General features: G+C 41.5%; 2 protein-coding genes across 2 annotated transcripts; both read right to left on the bottom strand.

Annotated features, from left to right (window-relative positions):
* Nucleotides 1-963: 963 nt before the first annotated feature.
* kti12 (KTI12 chromatin associated homolog) lies at nucleotides 964-4,136 on the bottom strand. The gene is made up of 9 exons (XM_019895558.1): nucleotides 3,906-4,136; nucleotides 3,185-3,236; nucleotides 3,052-3,104; nucleotides 2,831-2,886; nucleotides 2,677-2,756; nucleotides 2,419-2,578; nucleotides 1,966-2,028; nucleotides 1,579-1,647; nucleotides 964-1,153 (listed from the first exon to the last, which is right to left on the bottom strand). The coding sequence occupies exons 1-9, from the start codon at nucleotides 4,054-4,056 to the stop codon at nucleotides 1,010-1,012; spliced, it is 828 nt and encodes a 275-aa protein (XP_019751117.1). The 5' UTR covers nucleotides 4,057-4,136; the 3' UTR covers nucleotides 964-1,009.
* An 855-nt stretch (nucleotides 4,137-4,991) lies between these two features.
* Nucleotides 4,992-13,610, bottom strand: znf592 (zinc finger protein 592). The gene is made up of 9 exons (XM_019895579.1): nucleotides 13,364-13,610; nucleotides 10,888-12,965; nucleotides 9,753-9,931; nucleotides 9,428-9,601; nucleotides 9,189-9,348; nucleotides 8,647-8,892; nucleotides 7,113-7,225; nucleotides 6,733-6,874; nucleotides 4,992-6,655 (listed from the first exon to the last, which is right to left on the bottom strand). Exons 2-9 carry the CDS (start codon nucleotides 12,943-12,945, stop codon nucleotides 6,287-6,289), a joined length of 3,441 nt encoding a protein of 1,146 aa, XP_019751138.1. The 5' UTR covers nucleotides 12,946-12,965; nucleotides 13,364-13,610; the 3' UTR covers nucleotides 4,992-6,286.
* Between the last annotated feature and the right edge of the window lie 1,946 nt (nucleotides 13,611-15,556).

Raw genomic sequence — 15,556 nt, forward strand, 5'->3', positions numbered from 1 at the left:
TGCAGCAACGGCGACGAAAACAAAATTACGAAGTAGACTGGACATAAACCACACACTTGAGGTGTCATTGTCTCCTATTACCCCGAGATGGGACCGTTTGGTTGCAGAAAATCAAGCTCGGTGCTGTGGTGAGTCGTCATTTTCATGCACTTTGAATTTGCGTTGTATTGTATTTTGAAGGCATTAAACATTGCCGTCGCGATCGGAGTGTTGCGGCCAGATTAGACGCTCTTTGTGTTTATTATTATATTTCGAAAACGCCACAGTTTTCATGCAGCTCATACCATCTTATTTTGTTGTATTATTTCCGCCACACCTTAAATGCCGGTCCCTGAAAATATTGTCTGACATAAACCGGTCCGTGGGGCAAAAAAGGTTGGGGACCCCTGGTCTAATCGAAACGTAGCGGTCGTTCTCTAACATACAATGCTTATTATTAATATCAGTCTATAATGAATGATCAAAGAATTAGAAAACTTGCACAATTATGCACCTTTTTGTATGTCAAATACTCTGTTCCAATCATTACGAATTAGACTGTTTGAATCACACTGAAGTCATCGCTCTTAGCCTCTGCTTGCTGAATGTGCATTTATAACAAACGTAAGCAGTCATGTTGTATGTTGTTTGCTGACTCACGCTTCATTCCAGTGGGGGACGGCGGAAGCATTCCGGTCATTAACAACATGTGAGCATGCAACCTCTTTTCTTACATAAGTCCAAATCTTTACAAGCGAATAAATCATTCATATTATCCTAACAATGGGTGGGGATAAAAAAAACGTAGGCTTCAGAAGGTTGCGTACGGGTCAAGCACACCGTTGGAAAGAATTAAGGACATTGTGTTCATGCTGAAGGGAGCTTTCGTTGGACCAAATGTTCATGACTAACTTGTGGAATTCAGTGAAACACAAAGCAGCAAATCAAAACAAAAAGTTCCTCGTAAATAATGCTGAGTCAATGTTTCCAATTTAAAAACACTTCTATTTTAATTGGTGACATGTATCCATCAAAGGAGACTCTTATTTAAATATTGTACAAACATGTTGGAAATCTGACCCGTGTTCTCTGTCGGGTGCATCTTGCTGTAGCTGATGAACTGGCGCCGGAATTTACGCAGCTCGGCCATGTTGACGGTTCTGGTCAGCTCGATGTTTAACATCTGGTTAAGGATTTGCAGATTGAGGAATGACATTGCCGATTGAAAAGTCTCAGTCAAAATCAGCCACGAAGCACATCAAGTCATTCAATATACGAAAGGCCTCGGTTTTAAATCAAACATTGTTGTGCAGAAGCAAATGTAATCGCGACATTTTGTGTTTTCTAGCTGCCAATCAAAACCACTAAATTGTAATTTGCTCGATACACGGCTCAACTTGTTATTTGTGCAGAGAGCTTTAGCTGCGATCCTTTAATCGATTTCCTAATCGATCATGGTGCCTTCAGACAAGCCAGCTAATTGTCAACACCGTCTCTACCAAGGGAGGCGGAGCTTGATGTGTCAGCAAAATTCTATTAAGTGAAGAACTATTTATGAGCTCCTGACATGTTTATGTGATTTGTTTAGAAAAAGGATATTTTCTCTGTCGCTCCTGGAACTGAAATGCTGTCTCCAGGAACACTTGTCTTCTGTGCATTGAAAATGGCCTAAAAAAAGGGAGGAAAGTACATTCATTGGCGATGACACTACAAATTAAGTGAGTGACAAAAAATATTCTTCAGTGGCAGTAATTGGTTGGATTCCTGTTGAAATATATGAATGTCCCCAGCAGTAAATGAGCGGGGTTCGCAAATGGCGACAATTGGGCCAAATTTGAGTATTTCACCGCCCCTCCATGATCAAAGTCAGCAACGTTTTCTCCGGTGGCTATGAAAAATTACCCTGAGCGATTAATCCTTATGTGTGTGGTCACCCCCAATTTAGACCGTCACATGGATTCTGAGAGCAGAAAATCTAAAACATACCATTAACACATCCTGTGTGGTCTTGTCTAACTCGTACAGGAAGTTTGCAGAGGAGAGTGGTTGCTGCAGAGACACAATGTTACTGCACTTATATCAATTGAAAAAACAGTATAAGTGTACAAATCCAATTCCAATGAAGTTGGGAAGTTGGTTTAAATCAACTCATCTTAACTCTATTTATAGAGCACTTTAAAACAACCATCCCTGTTTGTAAAGTGCTGTAAATAAAAAGAATTCAATACTTGGATAGCAACATGTTTCTCCAAAACCTGTATGTATCTTTCAGCATTAACGGTGCCTTCATAGATGTGTCAGTTACCCATGCCATTTGGAATTGGAATTGTGAATAAAAAATAAATTTAAAAAAATACAAAAATTTAAAAAAAAAGGAAGGTCTCATTCACAGACAAACATCTTTCCTTTTTTTCTTCTCATTCTTAATGTGTGCCTTACACTTTGAGTGGACTGGTTGGGTGGTGGTGCTTTCCTTTTGAAGAGCGCGTCAGTGATGGCTTCAAATGGCAACGCGTCATCTTGGAGGATGTTGAAAAGTGGACTGTCCCAGCGATTTCTGGAGTCTGGCGCTTCAAACCGCAGAATTAATGCATCCAAGCTGCAGGTAACAGGACAAATATGAATATATTTGTAATGCTTCTACTTGGAAAACATTTGAGACGTGTGTATGTTGTTTATGCATATGTCTTTGTTTACATGTCCTGTGTGTACTGCTCCTCTGCATCTCTGCTGGTGTTCCACGCTGAGCTCACTTCATCTGACGTTAAACAATACACCTTAAGAGAATAATTTTTACATCATCTTGCACTGTTCTTTGATTTCCAAATTGGCATTGTGTAAATGTACTTACCAGGCAATGTGGTGTCTGTGCATGTTTAATGAGACAAAAAAGCTCATAGCGGTAGCCTGCAATGTATTAAGGTGGAAAGGTTTTGATAGGTAAGGTCACTAATGTGTAGGGTTGGGAAATTTATAGTTTTTATGAACTGATTCAAGTTCATTTGTCTTTTTTTTTTGTTGCCATTTTAAGGCCATTATCATCCAGGCGTGTTATCGTATTAACTACAATACCTTTAATGTAGTTTAAGGAATCCAAAATAACGATGTCATCCTTGTTGACTTTCCTGAACAATAACAGCACACATATTAAAAAGGCCGGAGACAATGAAACAAAAAAAATTAAGTCTATCTCCGGAGCACCCACCTCTCCACGTCAGCTTTCAGTGCAGCTCGGACCTGTTTTTCCTTTTGAGAATCTGCAACACACAACCACGCTTATTTTGTGCAAACAAATGCCTTTGTATTAGATTTTGAAGACACTTCCATGAATGTCTATCCTCTCTCCCTTTCTCCTTTAAGACAAACAAGACATAAATGTAGTAATACAAAGCTAGACTAATAATAACACTAACCGCAAATATAATAATTAATAATAACCATCATCATCGTAAAAATAAATTGTTTGTTTTGGTGCAGTGGAAAACACATTTCATGTTCAACAAGATATGTAATTCTAGTAATTTTATTGCCCTCTTTAATTACATGAGATGATCCAAATGACTGCATTTTTTTAAACTTACACGATTAAAAATATTTTTCGATAACTTATTTTAAGTGTCGGTCCAAAGTAAACATCAGTAGGGTTTGTTTGTTTGTATTTCTTTTTTTTTTGTTTTGGGGGGCGGGGGCATTCCGGCACCTAATGAAGTGGCTGTCGAGGACGCACCGTGACTTCATTCAAAATAGCATCAATTCATTAGTTTCGCTGGCTATATAAACTGCATCATGCGGTGCAGCGAATACAAAGACCTCACATCATTTTCCACAAAAATTTATTTACACAACGGCTATATTATTTTGCACCTACTTGTAAAACATGATTCTTGTGGCCGATGATTGTTAGAACGGCTAGCTTTAACACTTGCCTGCATACACGGCGTTCTTCTCAGCGGCCAGGGGTGAGTCTCCCACAATGTGAACCTTTCTGTCAGTGTTTTGTTCGAAATAACCTTTTAATTCCTCTGCTCTCCGCGTTTTACCACTGCACGGATAACCACACATAACTATTAAAGGCATGGCTTGGGATTTTGTGGTTGAGATAGCCACACTAAGCAGTGTTGTGGAGTGTAATATTTCAACTATGACCCGGATTTGATAACTAAATAAAACGTTTTTTGATTTGACCGTTAGAGGGTGCTAACGAAAAATCTGGATAATATAAATGACTATAAAGCCACTCAAAAAAAAAAAAATTGAAATAATTACTGTGGTGAATTAAGCGAATATATTACTTCTCAAATTGAATTAAATGGTGAAATGAAATTATACGGAACCTATTTATTTCATTAAAGATACGTACTACTCACATCGTCATATTCAATACAATTACTTTTTACTGGCGTAAAACTTAAATAAATAACGAACAATATTATAGTGTCGAATTTATTACACCCGCTCAGTGATATTTTAAAACATATTTAGTTAAAGTTTGTACAAAAGCACAGTTAAAATAACCATCAACTTCTTAAAATAACGAATTAAATTGAATTACACTGTGCACTATAATATAAATTAATTCTCCATCCATCCATCCATTTTCTGAGCCGCTTATCCTCACAAGGCTCGCGGGACGTGCCGGAGCCTATCCCAGCTGTCTTCGGGCAGTAAGCGGGGGGCACTCACACTCACACCTTGCGACAATTACGGTAGTCCTGCATGAACCTCCCATGCATGTTTTTGGAATGTGTGAGGAAACCGGAGTACCCGGATAAAACCCATGCAGGTACGGGCGATTTGCCTTTCAGTCTTAAGTTGTTATTCAATTAAAAGGTCTTTGCGTCTGCCCCCCAGGCTGGAGACAAGCAGTTATAGTGGGAAAGGATGGTTTTAATATAGGATGGCCAGTACAAAAGCTGCATCAAATATTCCATGTTTCCTATAATGGTCAAATAGAGCTCATGACAATTGCATTTTCATTCTCAGTGAGCCATCAAAAAAAGTCACGACATGACTATAATTAAATGCACCAATTCTTTATTCGGGGTGAACATAACAGTAAGGCACATGGGCCACTGCATGCTGAATAGATGTCATAGCTTAAGCAAGGCTCTTATGGCTGGTATACAAGTTGTCACTGTACAGGGTATCAAAAGTATTTAAAAAAATAAATCCTTCAGTGGGCACAAAAGGAAAAATCATGCATGTCAGACTGAGCAGCCACATGCAGAAAGTAGAAAATTAAGAACTCATGTAGCACTTACATCACAAGTCAATATGACTTAACAGGGCCAATATGGTTCCCAAAATCAATTTATAAAATTTAATATTGTGGGATAATACAGATTCTGCATTGCACTGAGATTAACTGCGACTCCTCTGCACATTGAACAATCACTGCCATTTACCATGGAGGTAGTTACTGTCACACTTCCAACACAAAACAGTCACAGCAAAGGCATCCCTCACTTGCCTCCTTTCAGATTTTTGCTAGTCACAATACGCTAGGTCTAATCTTGACTCACGTACCTTGATTCTTGACATTACAGAATTGACATGCCTCCAAAAGACATTTTACGGTAGTTTGAGGTATTTTGAGTACTGCTAAACCTCACATTCAACAACTTTCTCTGCTTCCCCTTTCCAACCTTTCACAAAAACAAAACAAACAAAAAACAAAAAAAACAACAAATAAAGGCATATAATGCTCACATACTGAAACATCGTGATTATTCCGCAACCCAACTTCTGCAAGGCTTTAGCATCAGTCTATGGTCATTAGTACTGCTTTTAAATGAATAGTGCATGATGAGTGCCCGGAATGCCATTCAGAAGACATTTGGTGGCATTAATACTAAGATTTAAGCAATTAAATTGCAGTCCATTACAAAAGTGACCAAAAAAACAACAAAAAAAAAGCACAAGCTTATCTCTCCATGACGTTATTGGTTTGTACCAAAACTATAATCCCAGTTTCGTAACTCCCTTATTATGGTGGATGAAATATTCGTTAAAAAAAATAAATTAAAAAAAAGAGATAGCTTTAGCGGTAATATGAGTGCCACAGGCAGGCAGGCACATTGCATAATCACCAGCATGCAAAGGTCAATAAAAAAATCTATGAAACCAGGTTTATCAGTTTGCCATCTATAACTGTGTGTGTGTGCGTGTGTGTAAAAATACTGTTTTCTTTCAACCTTTGTTTTAATGTGCTGCAGTGGCTCTGCAAAAAGCATGATCATGTGGAGCATCGAGCAGTGTGTGGTAGTTCCAGATGGAAAGCAGCTTGAGAGATGTATGGACATTGACGTCACTGTCCTGATGTCTGGGTGAGATTTGAATCAGAGACCTGGTCTGTCTGCAAGGGCTCCTCTTTGAGACTGTCCGTCACCGCCACCGCCTCTTCCTCCTCCGCAAGATTTCTAACCTTGTGAACGATGACCTGGTGTCTGCTGAGGGACAGCGGCGATGTGAAGCACAGTCCGCAGTGAAGGCACTGGGGAGTGTTTTGGGTGCTTTTATGCCTCGCAATGTGCTCCTGGAACCGGATGTTGTCGTCCGTGATGAATCCGCACTTGGAGCAGCGGAACTGCATTTTTAGACGCTTGGCTGAAGGAGCCTGTTGGGAAATTGCCACGTCCTGACCCTCCTCCTTGCCTGCGGTGGGCGGTCCAGAATCCTGCGCTCAAAAAAAGGTCTCTATAGGATGACCAGTGATATTCACACTAACAGTTATTGTGAAAGAAATGTTGTTACCTTGCCCAAAACTTTTTTGCTTTCCTGCATGGAGGTTTTTGGCATTTGGCCAAGGTCAGGATTTTTGATTCCATGCATCAGACTGATGTGGTTCTTCATCATCACACTGCTGGTAAATGTCGTCTTTCTGTCTGTGCAATACCTTAACACAGTCCATTTAGATGGTTAGCCTTAACAAGATCAAATATAACGGACGCCCCTAGCAAAGAAAGTCCTTCTAAAGTCATACTAATTTCGGGAAAAAGAAGCCTCAAATGTTTTCCCCCTTTTTTTGTCGATAAAATTGTTCTAAAATACAAACAAATCAACCAGTGTCCGGGAATACGCCTTGGTGGTCCCATTGTCCAAGAAAAATGTGGTCATCTTTACACTGATCTTACCAACAAATGTAAATTTTCTTCTTGCCATCGTGGTCACTGCGAATGTGTCTTCTTAGGCTTGTCGTGGAGTTGAACGACTGCTCGCACTGCCGGCAGGGGTAGCGCTTTACTGACTGAGGACAGGAAACATTGAGTAACATTAAAATGTCACACGTGAACAATTAATTTGTTTGGACTGCTTGTACTACTGTGGCTGATGAAGAAATCCATTAAATGACTTTATTGGTTGTGGACAATCACATACTGTATCTGTTTCAGTTAATTTGAGTTAATATTAACTCGTCCCAATACTGTAAATGTGACGTGTTCGGGCAATAAGATTAGATAATGCTTTTACAGCGCTCTAACAGGGAAATTATGCTCATTATTTACTTTTACATCTCATAAAAAAAAAAAAGCACAGGAAACTTTTGAAACTTTTTATAACCACATAAGCAAGGTCATCGATTATCAACGTGTACTGTATCCAAATTTCTTGCATTAAAGTGAATCCAAAAATCACACAATGTTCCCCACCTAAATCACTTTATTTTTTTTATTTATTTATTTATTTTTTTTTTGGGCACAGCAAAAGCTAGTCAGAATTTAGAGTTGTACTACAACAAGCCAGGCAGCACTGAGGTCAAACGCAAGAGATGGAGCGTAATATTATGCGGGCAAGAAGAGGCAGAGAAGGCCCCCAGTAATAGTGGTTTTCCCCACAGACCAGATAAATGATAAGCCTGTGAGTATTTTTGTGATACTGCTTAAGTGTGTGGTTCATAGGTGCGGTAACACCTATGCTAATTTCAATTAGCTTGCTATGGCATTCCACATCATATGTTAGCATTAAGCTACTGAAAATGTATATAAGAAATTATATGGCTTGGTTGGACATTTTGGAGTTCAAATTTACAATGTTTAATTCTCTTGATTTGTCAGTTTTACAGAAAACTTCAACTGGGAGTGACAAATAAACAGCTTGAAGCAAGCACACGAGCTTCTTCTTCGGAGAACTGCGCGAGCAAGACTGAGAAGAGGCGCTAAGGAATGCTTAAAGTGTGTCTTAATGAATATAAATGTCATAATAATAATGTATCGAATTTCTATGGCGCTTTTCTGCAACACACTCAAAGCACTTCACAATGGATACATTAGCCATGCGCACGCACATTCACACTCTGGTGGCTGTAAACTATGTATGGAGCCACGGGCTGCCTGGGGAGGCAGACTGACAGAATGTGTTTTAAATTTGTGAGAGGGTTAAAATTATTTCAATGTTTTTTTTTTTTTTTTAAACACAGTCTCTGTATTGCAGCTTTTCACCTGGACCACGCCAACTGTGCACCTAAAATAACATTTCCGTTCTCATGTATTCTCATCCACAAACGTGGAAGCTCATCGAGCCATGATAGCTTGTGGGGAAAATTCATTTAATCTATTATTCAATGAAATGTCATCAAACGTGAGGAGGAAGAGACAATTTTGTGTGTATGTGTGCTGAGAAAAAAAAAGTGTGCCTCCAGAAAGCTAATGAATGTAAATAGTTCCTCACCTTTCCATGCATGGACTTCAGGTGGGAAAGGTAGAGGTCTCGCTCAGGGAAACACTGGAGACATTCCCCACATGTCCAGCCGGACGACCTCACTCGAGGGTTGCTGTCCTTCTCTGCCTTTTTTCGGGAAGCCTCCGTGCGTTTTACCAGGACATTGATGGGACTGGACTCCCGGTGCAAACCGCTATTGTTAGTTTGTGTACTGTTCACCTCTGTCTCTGGTCTCGCCTCTCCTCCATGTACACTCTGTGGAAACAGAAAATACAAACACATGGCATATCGTCACATAGCACGAAACTTAGTGTAATGAAGTTGTAATTAAGTCATGATTTCAAAAACGGTAAGTTGCTCAGGGATTTTGAATGCAACACCCAAAATGTACTCATTTTACTTCAACTGCAGAAACGATGAACATTTCCGTTTTGTTTCATCATTTTTCAAGGCTTCAAATGTCCACCCGCATTCCATTCCAAAAAGCATTCCTCCCAGGCATATTTCACACTCACAAAGACAGCAACTTGGGTGAAATAATCAAGGTTTACCTTGAAATGCTGCATCAACGGCTGCTTTTGAGAAAAGACAGAGTTGCATTCTGGACACTTAAACACGCAACACAGACGCTTGTTGGCGTCCTGATGAAAATGCTGAAAGAGTAACCACTTCTTCTGGAAAATGTCACCACATGAGCATTTGAAGGTGAACCTGTGAAACAAACAGATCTTTTGTTCAGAGAAACCGGAAAAGGACACAAAAGTGATGTGGCCATGAGGGTGAAACTTACTGAGGAGGGATTTTGCTAGCACTATGTTTTTTCTTTAAATGAGCTTCATAGCTGACTGAAGTTTTGAAGGCCACGGGGCAGGCGGAGCATTTGTGGAGAACCTGGCAGTGTTTCTCCTCAATGTGTGACTTTTGTCCTAGAAGGGTCTTGAAAACCACTTCGCAGTGAAGACATCTGCAGGGAAAGAACATCAGGGTGAAAATTAGGTCAGGGTGGAGCCAGCAGCTCCAAATAGCACTTGATTTTGGTCCAAAACGTTCTCAAAAGAAACCTCCTATTTCTAGAATGGCCCGGATCTGAATCAAGTCAGCTCACGCTAACTTACTTGTACCAGGCTTTGCGTGCATAGTGGAGACAGTTTTCCCTGACGTGCTTCTGAATGTCGGCAGAATGACCCACGGCGCCACACTCGGGGCAGCAATAAGGGGGCTTGAGTGCGTGAATGCGCTGGTGGGCTTTCAAGCTGCACCTGTTGGGTAGCAACATGGAGCAAAGCTTGCAAATCTGTTGGGAAGAGATGACGGTGGGGGGAGCATATGAAAAATTTAGTGTACGGATGGGTCCAGTAAAAATACATTTCATTTGAAAAGGGGCTAACGCGAACAGGCAGTAAATGAAGAAACAAATGAATCTGAACATAAATGAGTGGAGGCTCTTCATTGAATGAAAAGCAAATACACAGAGCGGTTTTACGGCGGTACTAACACATACTATTTCGAGGTTACAAACACCCCGCAATTCATTAGTTTGCCTGGGGCTAAAGAAAATGGCAGAGGAAAACACGCCGTTAAAGCGCACTTAGTGTTTTTCTTGTTTGTTATTTTTTTTTTTTTAATGTGGCCTGGAATGTTTTGTTTTTTTTTTTTTTCATTTACCGTAATCATGACTTTATTCCTGTGTTAACATGGGTTAACCATGGATTATGGCATATTCAGACTTGTGTACAAATTCAGGTTCTGTCTCCAGTGTAGGAATGAAACGCCGTCATACAGCTAGGACCCATTGTAAGTTTACGGTAATTCGGGAGAATTTATTTCGATACTTAGGCATGGCCAAACTGTTGTAATCTAATTTGACTGACTAATCATTACACCACACTTGTTTGGTAGAACTGTGTGAAATTGTCATAGTCAATGTGAAAAAGATTCAAAGTTTAGTAAGTTAACAACTCTAAGTATAGCTTAACTTTTCATAGCTGATCATACTGTCTTCTTTTCACCTCAGTCAAGATGAGACAAAACCAAGAGCACCTCTCCACTTTGCCTCAATTAGGTCAAGACACCATTACTCAACAATATTTCCCACATAATTGACAAAATTAATGATCAGTAAATCGAATCCATCCCAGCTAAATAAACAAACAATCCTGTCTGAAAATGTGCTTAATTTGTTGATCCTCAATCAATTACATGGGATTCATTAGCCTTAACTTATCATACTGCAAAAAAGAGTCTACCCACCAATCCTTTCTTATCGTCTGAAAGAGACTGATAATGGCCAGTGAGTGCTCGGTGGTCCGACATTTGCTTGTTGCACTCCAAGCACCACAATCTGTGGTGGGTGACGTCGTCTGGATAGAGAGGCATGACTGGCTGACTTTTAAGTGAGCGAGATGGTGTGGCGCGAGAGTCCGTTTTGAGTGGCTCTGAACTGAGAGGCACGAACATGTTCGCCTCGGCGATGGGTTTCATGTGGAGCTGCGTGCACTGCATCACCGCTCCGTTTTTCTTGTGCTCCCTGGCGTGCGCTAGCAGGGCACACTTGTTGAAGAACACCATGGTCTTGGCGCAGCGCGTGCATCCCACCTCGATGTGGACGCTCCTCCGGCTGTAATGGAACGCAAGGCTACGCTCTACCCCGAACGAGTCCCCGCACTCGAGACAGCGGTAGCCTCGCGCGGGGAGGCGGATGTCGCTGTCGGGTGGTGGATTCAGGTCGGGCACGTATGTCGGCACGGGGTTGGCGTTGTTCAGAAGACGGTTGAGGGTGCTAGCTGCTGTGTTAGGGACGGATGTTTGTGGCCACGTTTTGATCTGATGCACCAATGGGACGGTGCTACACACAGTTGAGGAAAGCGTGTGCTGGCTGGATTGATGAGAGGCGGAGTGGGCGGTCACCGAGGCGGCGACGCTGTGAGGGACGAGGTTCAAACTGGCAAGGTGTGCTGCTTTGGGTAGGAAGCTAGAGCTTCCTGGATGTCCTTTACTAGAAGATATTCTCTTTGGCCTATGTGCCCGAGGTGCAGCTGATCTTCGGACGGGTAAATTCTGGAACACTGTCGGAGTCCTGGGGGTTTCTTCCGATTTGCTGTGCAAGACTTTTGGTGAATACGCTCCATCCTCACTCAACAAACTCTGGGATGGAGAAGACTCGTAGGCTGAGTGGACGTCATCTGTTTCGGAATCAGGCAGCACGCTGGTAACGGTGCGCTTCACCTGCCCAGTGGTGGTTTTGATGGTCTTTATTCGGACTTTGGGTATGACAGGGGGCGAGCCTCCGGCCTTGCCGCTGCTGTCACTACAGATGCTCACTGGGCTGTCGGGTGGCTTCATGAGTCGCTTCACCGCTTCCAGTGGGCTCATGGGACTGCGAGGGGATATGGGCACCTTGGGGCTGTATTTCATGCAGTCGCTGTTCATTGCTTGAGACTCTCTGGGACTCCTTGTTTGCTCGCTGGGTTCCTTTCTAGCATTGAGAGCCACTAGGGCCTCAAGGCAAGATGGTAGTTTAGAAGCGTAAGGCTTGATTTGTGAAAACGAGTCAGGGCCATCCACAGAGGTTCCCAAATTGCAGGTAGTCTCACTTAAGGTCTTGTTACTGCATAGACGAGGAAGGCCACTGTGTGCTCTTGTCATTTTATTACTGACACTGGTGTCAGGTGGCTCCTCATTTCTTCTCCCGGACGACTCAATGTCCTCCCGAAGCTCATTGAAAATACTAAGTTCCGTCTTTTGTAGCTTGTCTGCTGCTGAGGGTTCCATCAAATTGGAATCTTCGGGGAAACATGATCTCTCTTGCTTGGAATGCACATTTTGTCTCCTTATTAGACTGTCTTCATGCTCAGGACTGGAAATAGGACTTGAGTGAACTTGTGATTGGGAAAAAAGCGGCGTTGCATCAGGTTTGTGTTGAATAGGTGCCTTTCCAAGAAATTCACTTGAAAATTCCCCATTCAGAGCAGAGATAAAAGACTTACTGAATACATTGTTTGCCGTCTCGCCAGATCTCTGTCCATTAAATCCATTTGGCAAAACTGATTCTGAGTGGAGCCCATTTCCAAAACCCTCCAATGGCTCATGGTGATGCGTGTTTTTTACAATCACACTCACAGCAGGAATATCCACAACAGGGATTGTTTGATTACTCAGTAAACTGTCATTGACGGATACTCCCGAGTGTTTTAGATGCCCCTCATCATTCCCCTCCTGGATGGGCTCTTTGGCATCCAACCCTGTGGCATCTGGGATGTCAAAGGCAGCCAGAAGATCATCAAAATCCGGGGTTTTCATGTCGCCCATGTCTGCACAGACTCATAAACCTGCACAGGACACAAAATGATTGCAATGAATCCTGCGCACCAACTAAAGTGGCGCACAGCATGTCAAAGTTTAACTGCCGTTAACTAGGAGATTTCTTTTTAAATTCGAGTAACATTAACTTCCTATCTCGCTAACAAGCTAAACTGAACGATTACCGAACTCCTGTGTATTCCGTGGCCACAAAAATATATTGACATTGTATACACTCCACTCCTTCCAAATTGTTGGTAGTTACTACACTGGAAGAATGTCAATATGAATCACACGTTCAATGTTTGGACGTTATCAGTTAGCCGAAAAGCTAACCTAGCCGCGTCGCTACAATACGGAGGGTAACAAACGGGTTAGCACGAGCTAGCCGCGTAAAACACATCGACCGACCGATGAACCAGCTTACCATTTGACCCGGCTATCCGAAATAATTCTATAAACTACTGGAACGCCCTGTTGTAGTCTTGCATTTGGACCACGTTAGCCAACGTGTGGTACGTTTTTGCGAAGCTAAGTAGCTAGCCTAGCAACAAATAGCATTTCTTTTTTCCCATAAGGTTGTCTTTTTCCCAGAGGTTGGTCTCGCAGGCGAGAGGCGGCGACATAGCTCGCTCTCACTCCTGTAGTACGTATTTCCTTCATGACCAACATTAAAATAAAGTAGCGGTGAGCACTCAAGGTTCAACAAAAACGAGACAGAGGCTTTGTACCTCAAACGTATACTCAGTATTAATTTGGCCATCAACATTTCCCTAAAGAAATACTGAAAATATTAAACTAAAATTGGATCATATTAATTCGTTCATGAATAAAAGTAAGATAAATTAACGTGTTACATCAACACATTGCCTTAATAAGAGATTAAAAATAGTTTTTAAAGATTATATGCAAATGTGTTGGACTAAAAAGTTAAACACAACTGACCTGTATACCAGGTTGTGATTGTTTTGCTTATTACCAGGGCTGGACTGGCTCTCTGGCGTACATGGGCATATGTCTTCTGGGCTGGCGTAGTTTGGGGCCAATGCAGCGCTATCCATCCATCCATTCTCTGAACTGCTTTATCCTCATGAGTGTTGCGGGGCCTACTGGATTCTATCCCAGCTGTCTTCAGGCAGTAGGGAGGGACACCCTGAACTGGTTGCCAGCCAGTCGCAGAGCACATGAAGACAAGCATTCACAGTCACAGTCACGCCTTTGGGCAATTTAGAGTCATCAATTAACCTATCGTGCATGTTCTTGGTATGTAGGAGGAAACCGGAGTACCCGGAGAAAACCCACACAGTGACAGGGAGAACATGTAAAATGATAATAAATAAAGAGTTCCACTTTTTAATTGAACAACCAATATAAATTCCACGACATTGTCATTTATTGAGATTTACCTGAACATGAATGAATGTGAATGAGTGCCTCATGCTAATGAATGTAGCGGAGAATCATTTTCAATTCCATTGCTAAAATAATCCTAACTGAGACGCAGTGTATAAAAAGTCAACAAATTCAGAATAAAAACACATCCCTCTAGTAAACAGATCACTTGTTGATTTTTTTTTCCAAATACTTGACAGTATGGATGGGGTGTCACGGTGACCTGGTGGTTAGCACATTGGCCTCACAGTTCTGAGGTTTGGAATGTTTACTCTAACATTGAAAAAAAATGCACATCATGTTCATTTAATAAATTGTCCCTTGGTGTCAATGTTAATCTACCCGTACCCTGTGATTTTGGATGGCGACCAGTCCGGTATGTACTCTTGCCCCAACTCAAGCACATCCGCGACTCTAGTGAGGATAAACGTTTAAAAAAAAACTGGGTTGTTGAAAAATCTGTATTATCTGATGCAAAATATATAGCGGTTATTGGGTCAACAAATTGTACTTCAAATGGAAACCAAGTCAAAACCTTCTTTTTAATAATATGCTCTACGTGCGCCAATTAATGTCAGTACTGTATTCTGATCATTTTGGGGTTGGTGAAATAAAAATAGAGCAGATAAATCCACTCACCCAATGCCTCCCGTTCTCAAGGCGGTTGACGTTTTATACAGCAGCGCCTCCTGCTGTTGACTGAAATTGTTTTTTGACTTGGTCACGTGATGTTTGCATTGTAAGCACAATCGACCTCAATTTCAGCCTAAATCAAAGAAAATGTTTGACTTCACATACACCAACCATTCTAAGGTCAAGGTTAGCAATATTTTTCATTAGCGCTACTAGGGGGGGGGCATTATTTCCACTTTTCCTTCCTAACAAGATAGATGTATGACAAAAATGGCATTTTAAATCTGGTCAATATAATTGCTGGCCCTCTTATAATTGAGGCCCTTAGAAATTCATTGGAAAATTGCTGATAAACCTCCAATACTGTACTGTATTCATTTTGCACACAGCTGTAAACAGTTGTAGGTTTTGATGGTTAGCAAATCGTCCCATTCATCCATTTTCTAATCTGCTAATCCTCACAAGGGTTGCGGCTATGCTGGACCCTATCCCAGCTGTCTTCTGGCAGTAGGCGGGTACACTCTGAACTGGTTGCCAGCCAATAGCAGGGCACACATAGACAAACAACCATTTGCGCTCACACTCACACCTAGGG

The sequence above is a fragment of the Hippocampus comes genome, unplaced genomic scaffold, assembly GCF_001891065.2.
Source record: "Hippocampus comes isolate QL1 unplaced genomic scaffold, H_comes_QL1_v1.1 scaffold570, whole genome shotgun sequence".
NCBI lineage: Eukaryota > Metazoa > Chordata > Actinopteri > Syngnathiformes > Syngnathidae > Hippocampus > Hippocampus comes.

Coding starts and splice junctions, on each gene's coding strand:
- kti12 (XM_019895558.1), bottom strand. CDS start 4,056: ATGCCTTTAATAGTTATGTGTGGTTATCCGTGCAGTGGTAAAACGCGG. Junction 1,648..1,965: donor CCACACAGGATGTGTTAATG/GTATGTTTTAGA, acceptor CCCTTTTTTTAG/GCCATTTTCAATGCACAGAA. Junction 1,154..1,578: donor TTCCAGGAGCGACAGAGAAA/ATATCCTTTTTC, acceptor CAGATGTTAAAC/ATCGAGCTGACCAGAACCGT.
- znf592 (XM_019895579.1), bottom strand. CDS start 12,945: ATGGGCGACATGAAAACCCCGGATTTTGATGATCTTCTGGCTGCCTTT. Junction 6,875..7,112: donor AAGAAAATTTACATTTGTTG/GTAAGATCAGTG, acceptor GACTGTGTTAAG/GTATTGCACAGACAGAAAGA. Junction 6,656..6,732: donor GCAAAAAAGTTTTGGGCAAG/GTAACAACATTT, acceptor TTTTGAGCGCAG/GATTCTGGACCGCCCACCGC.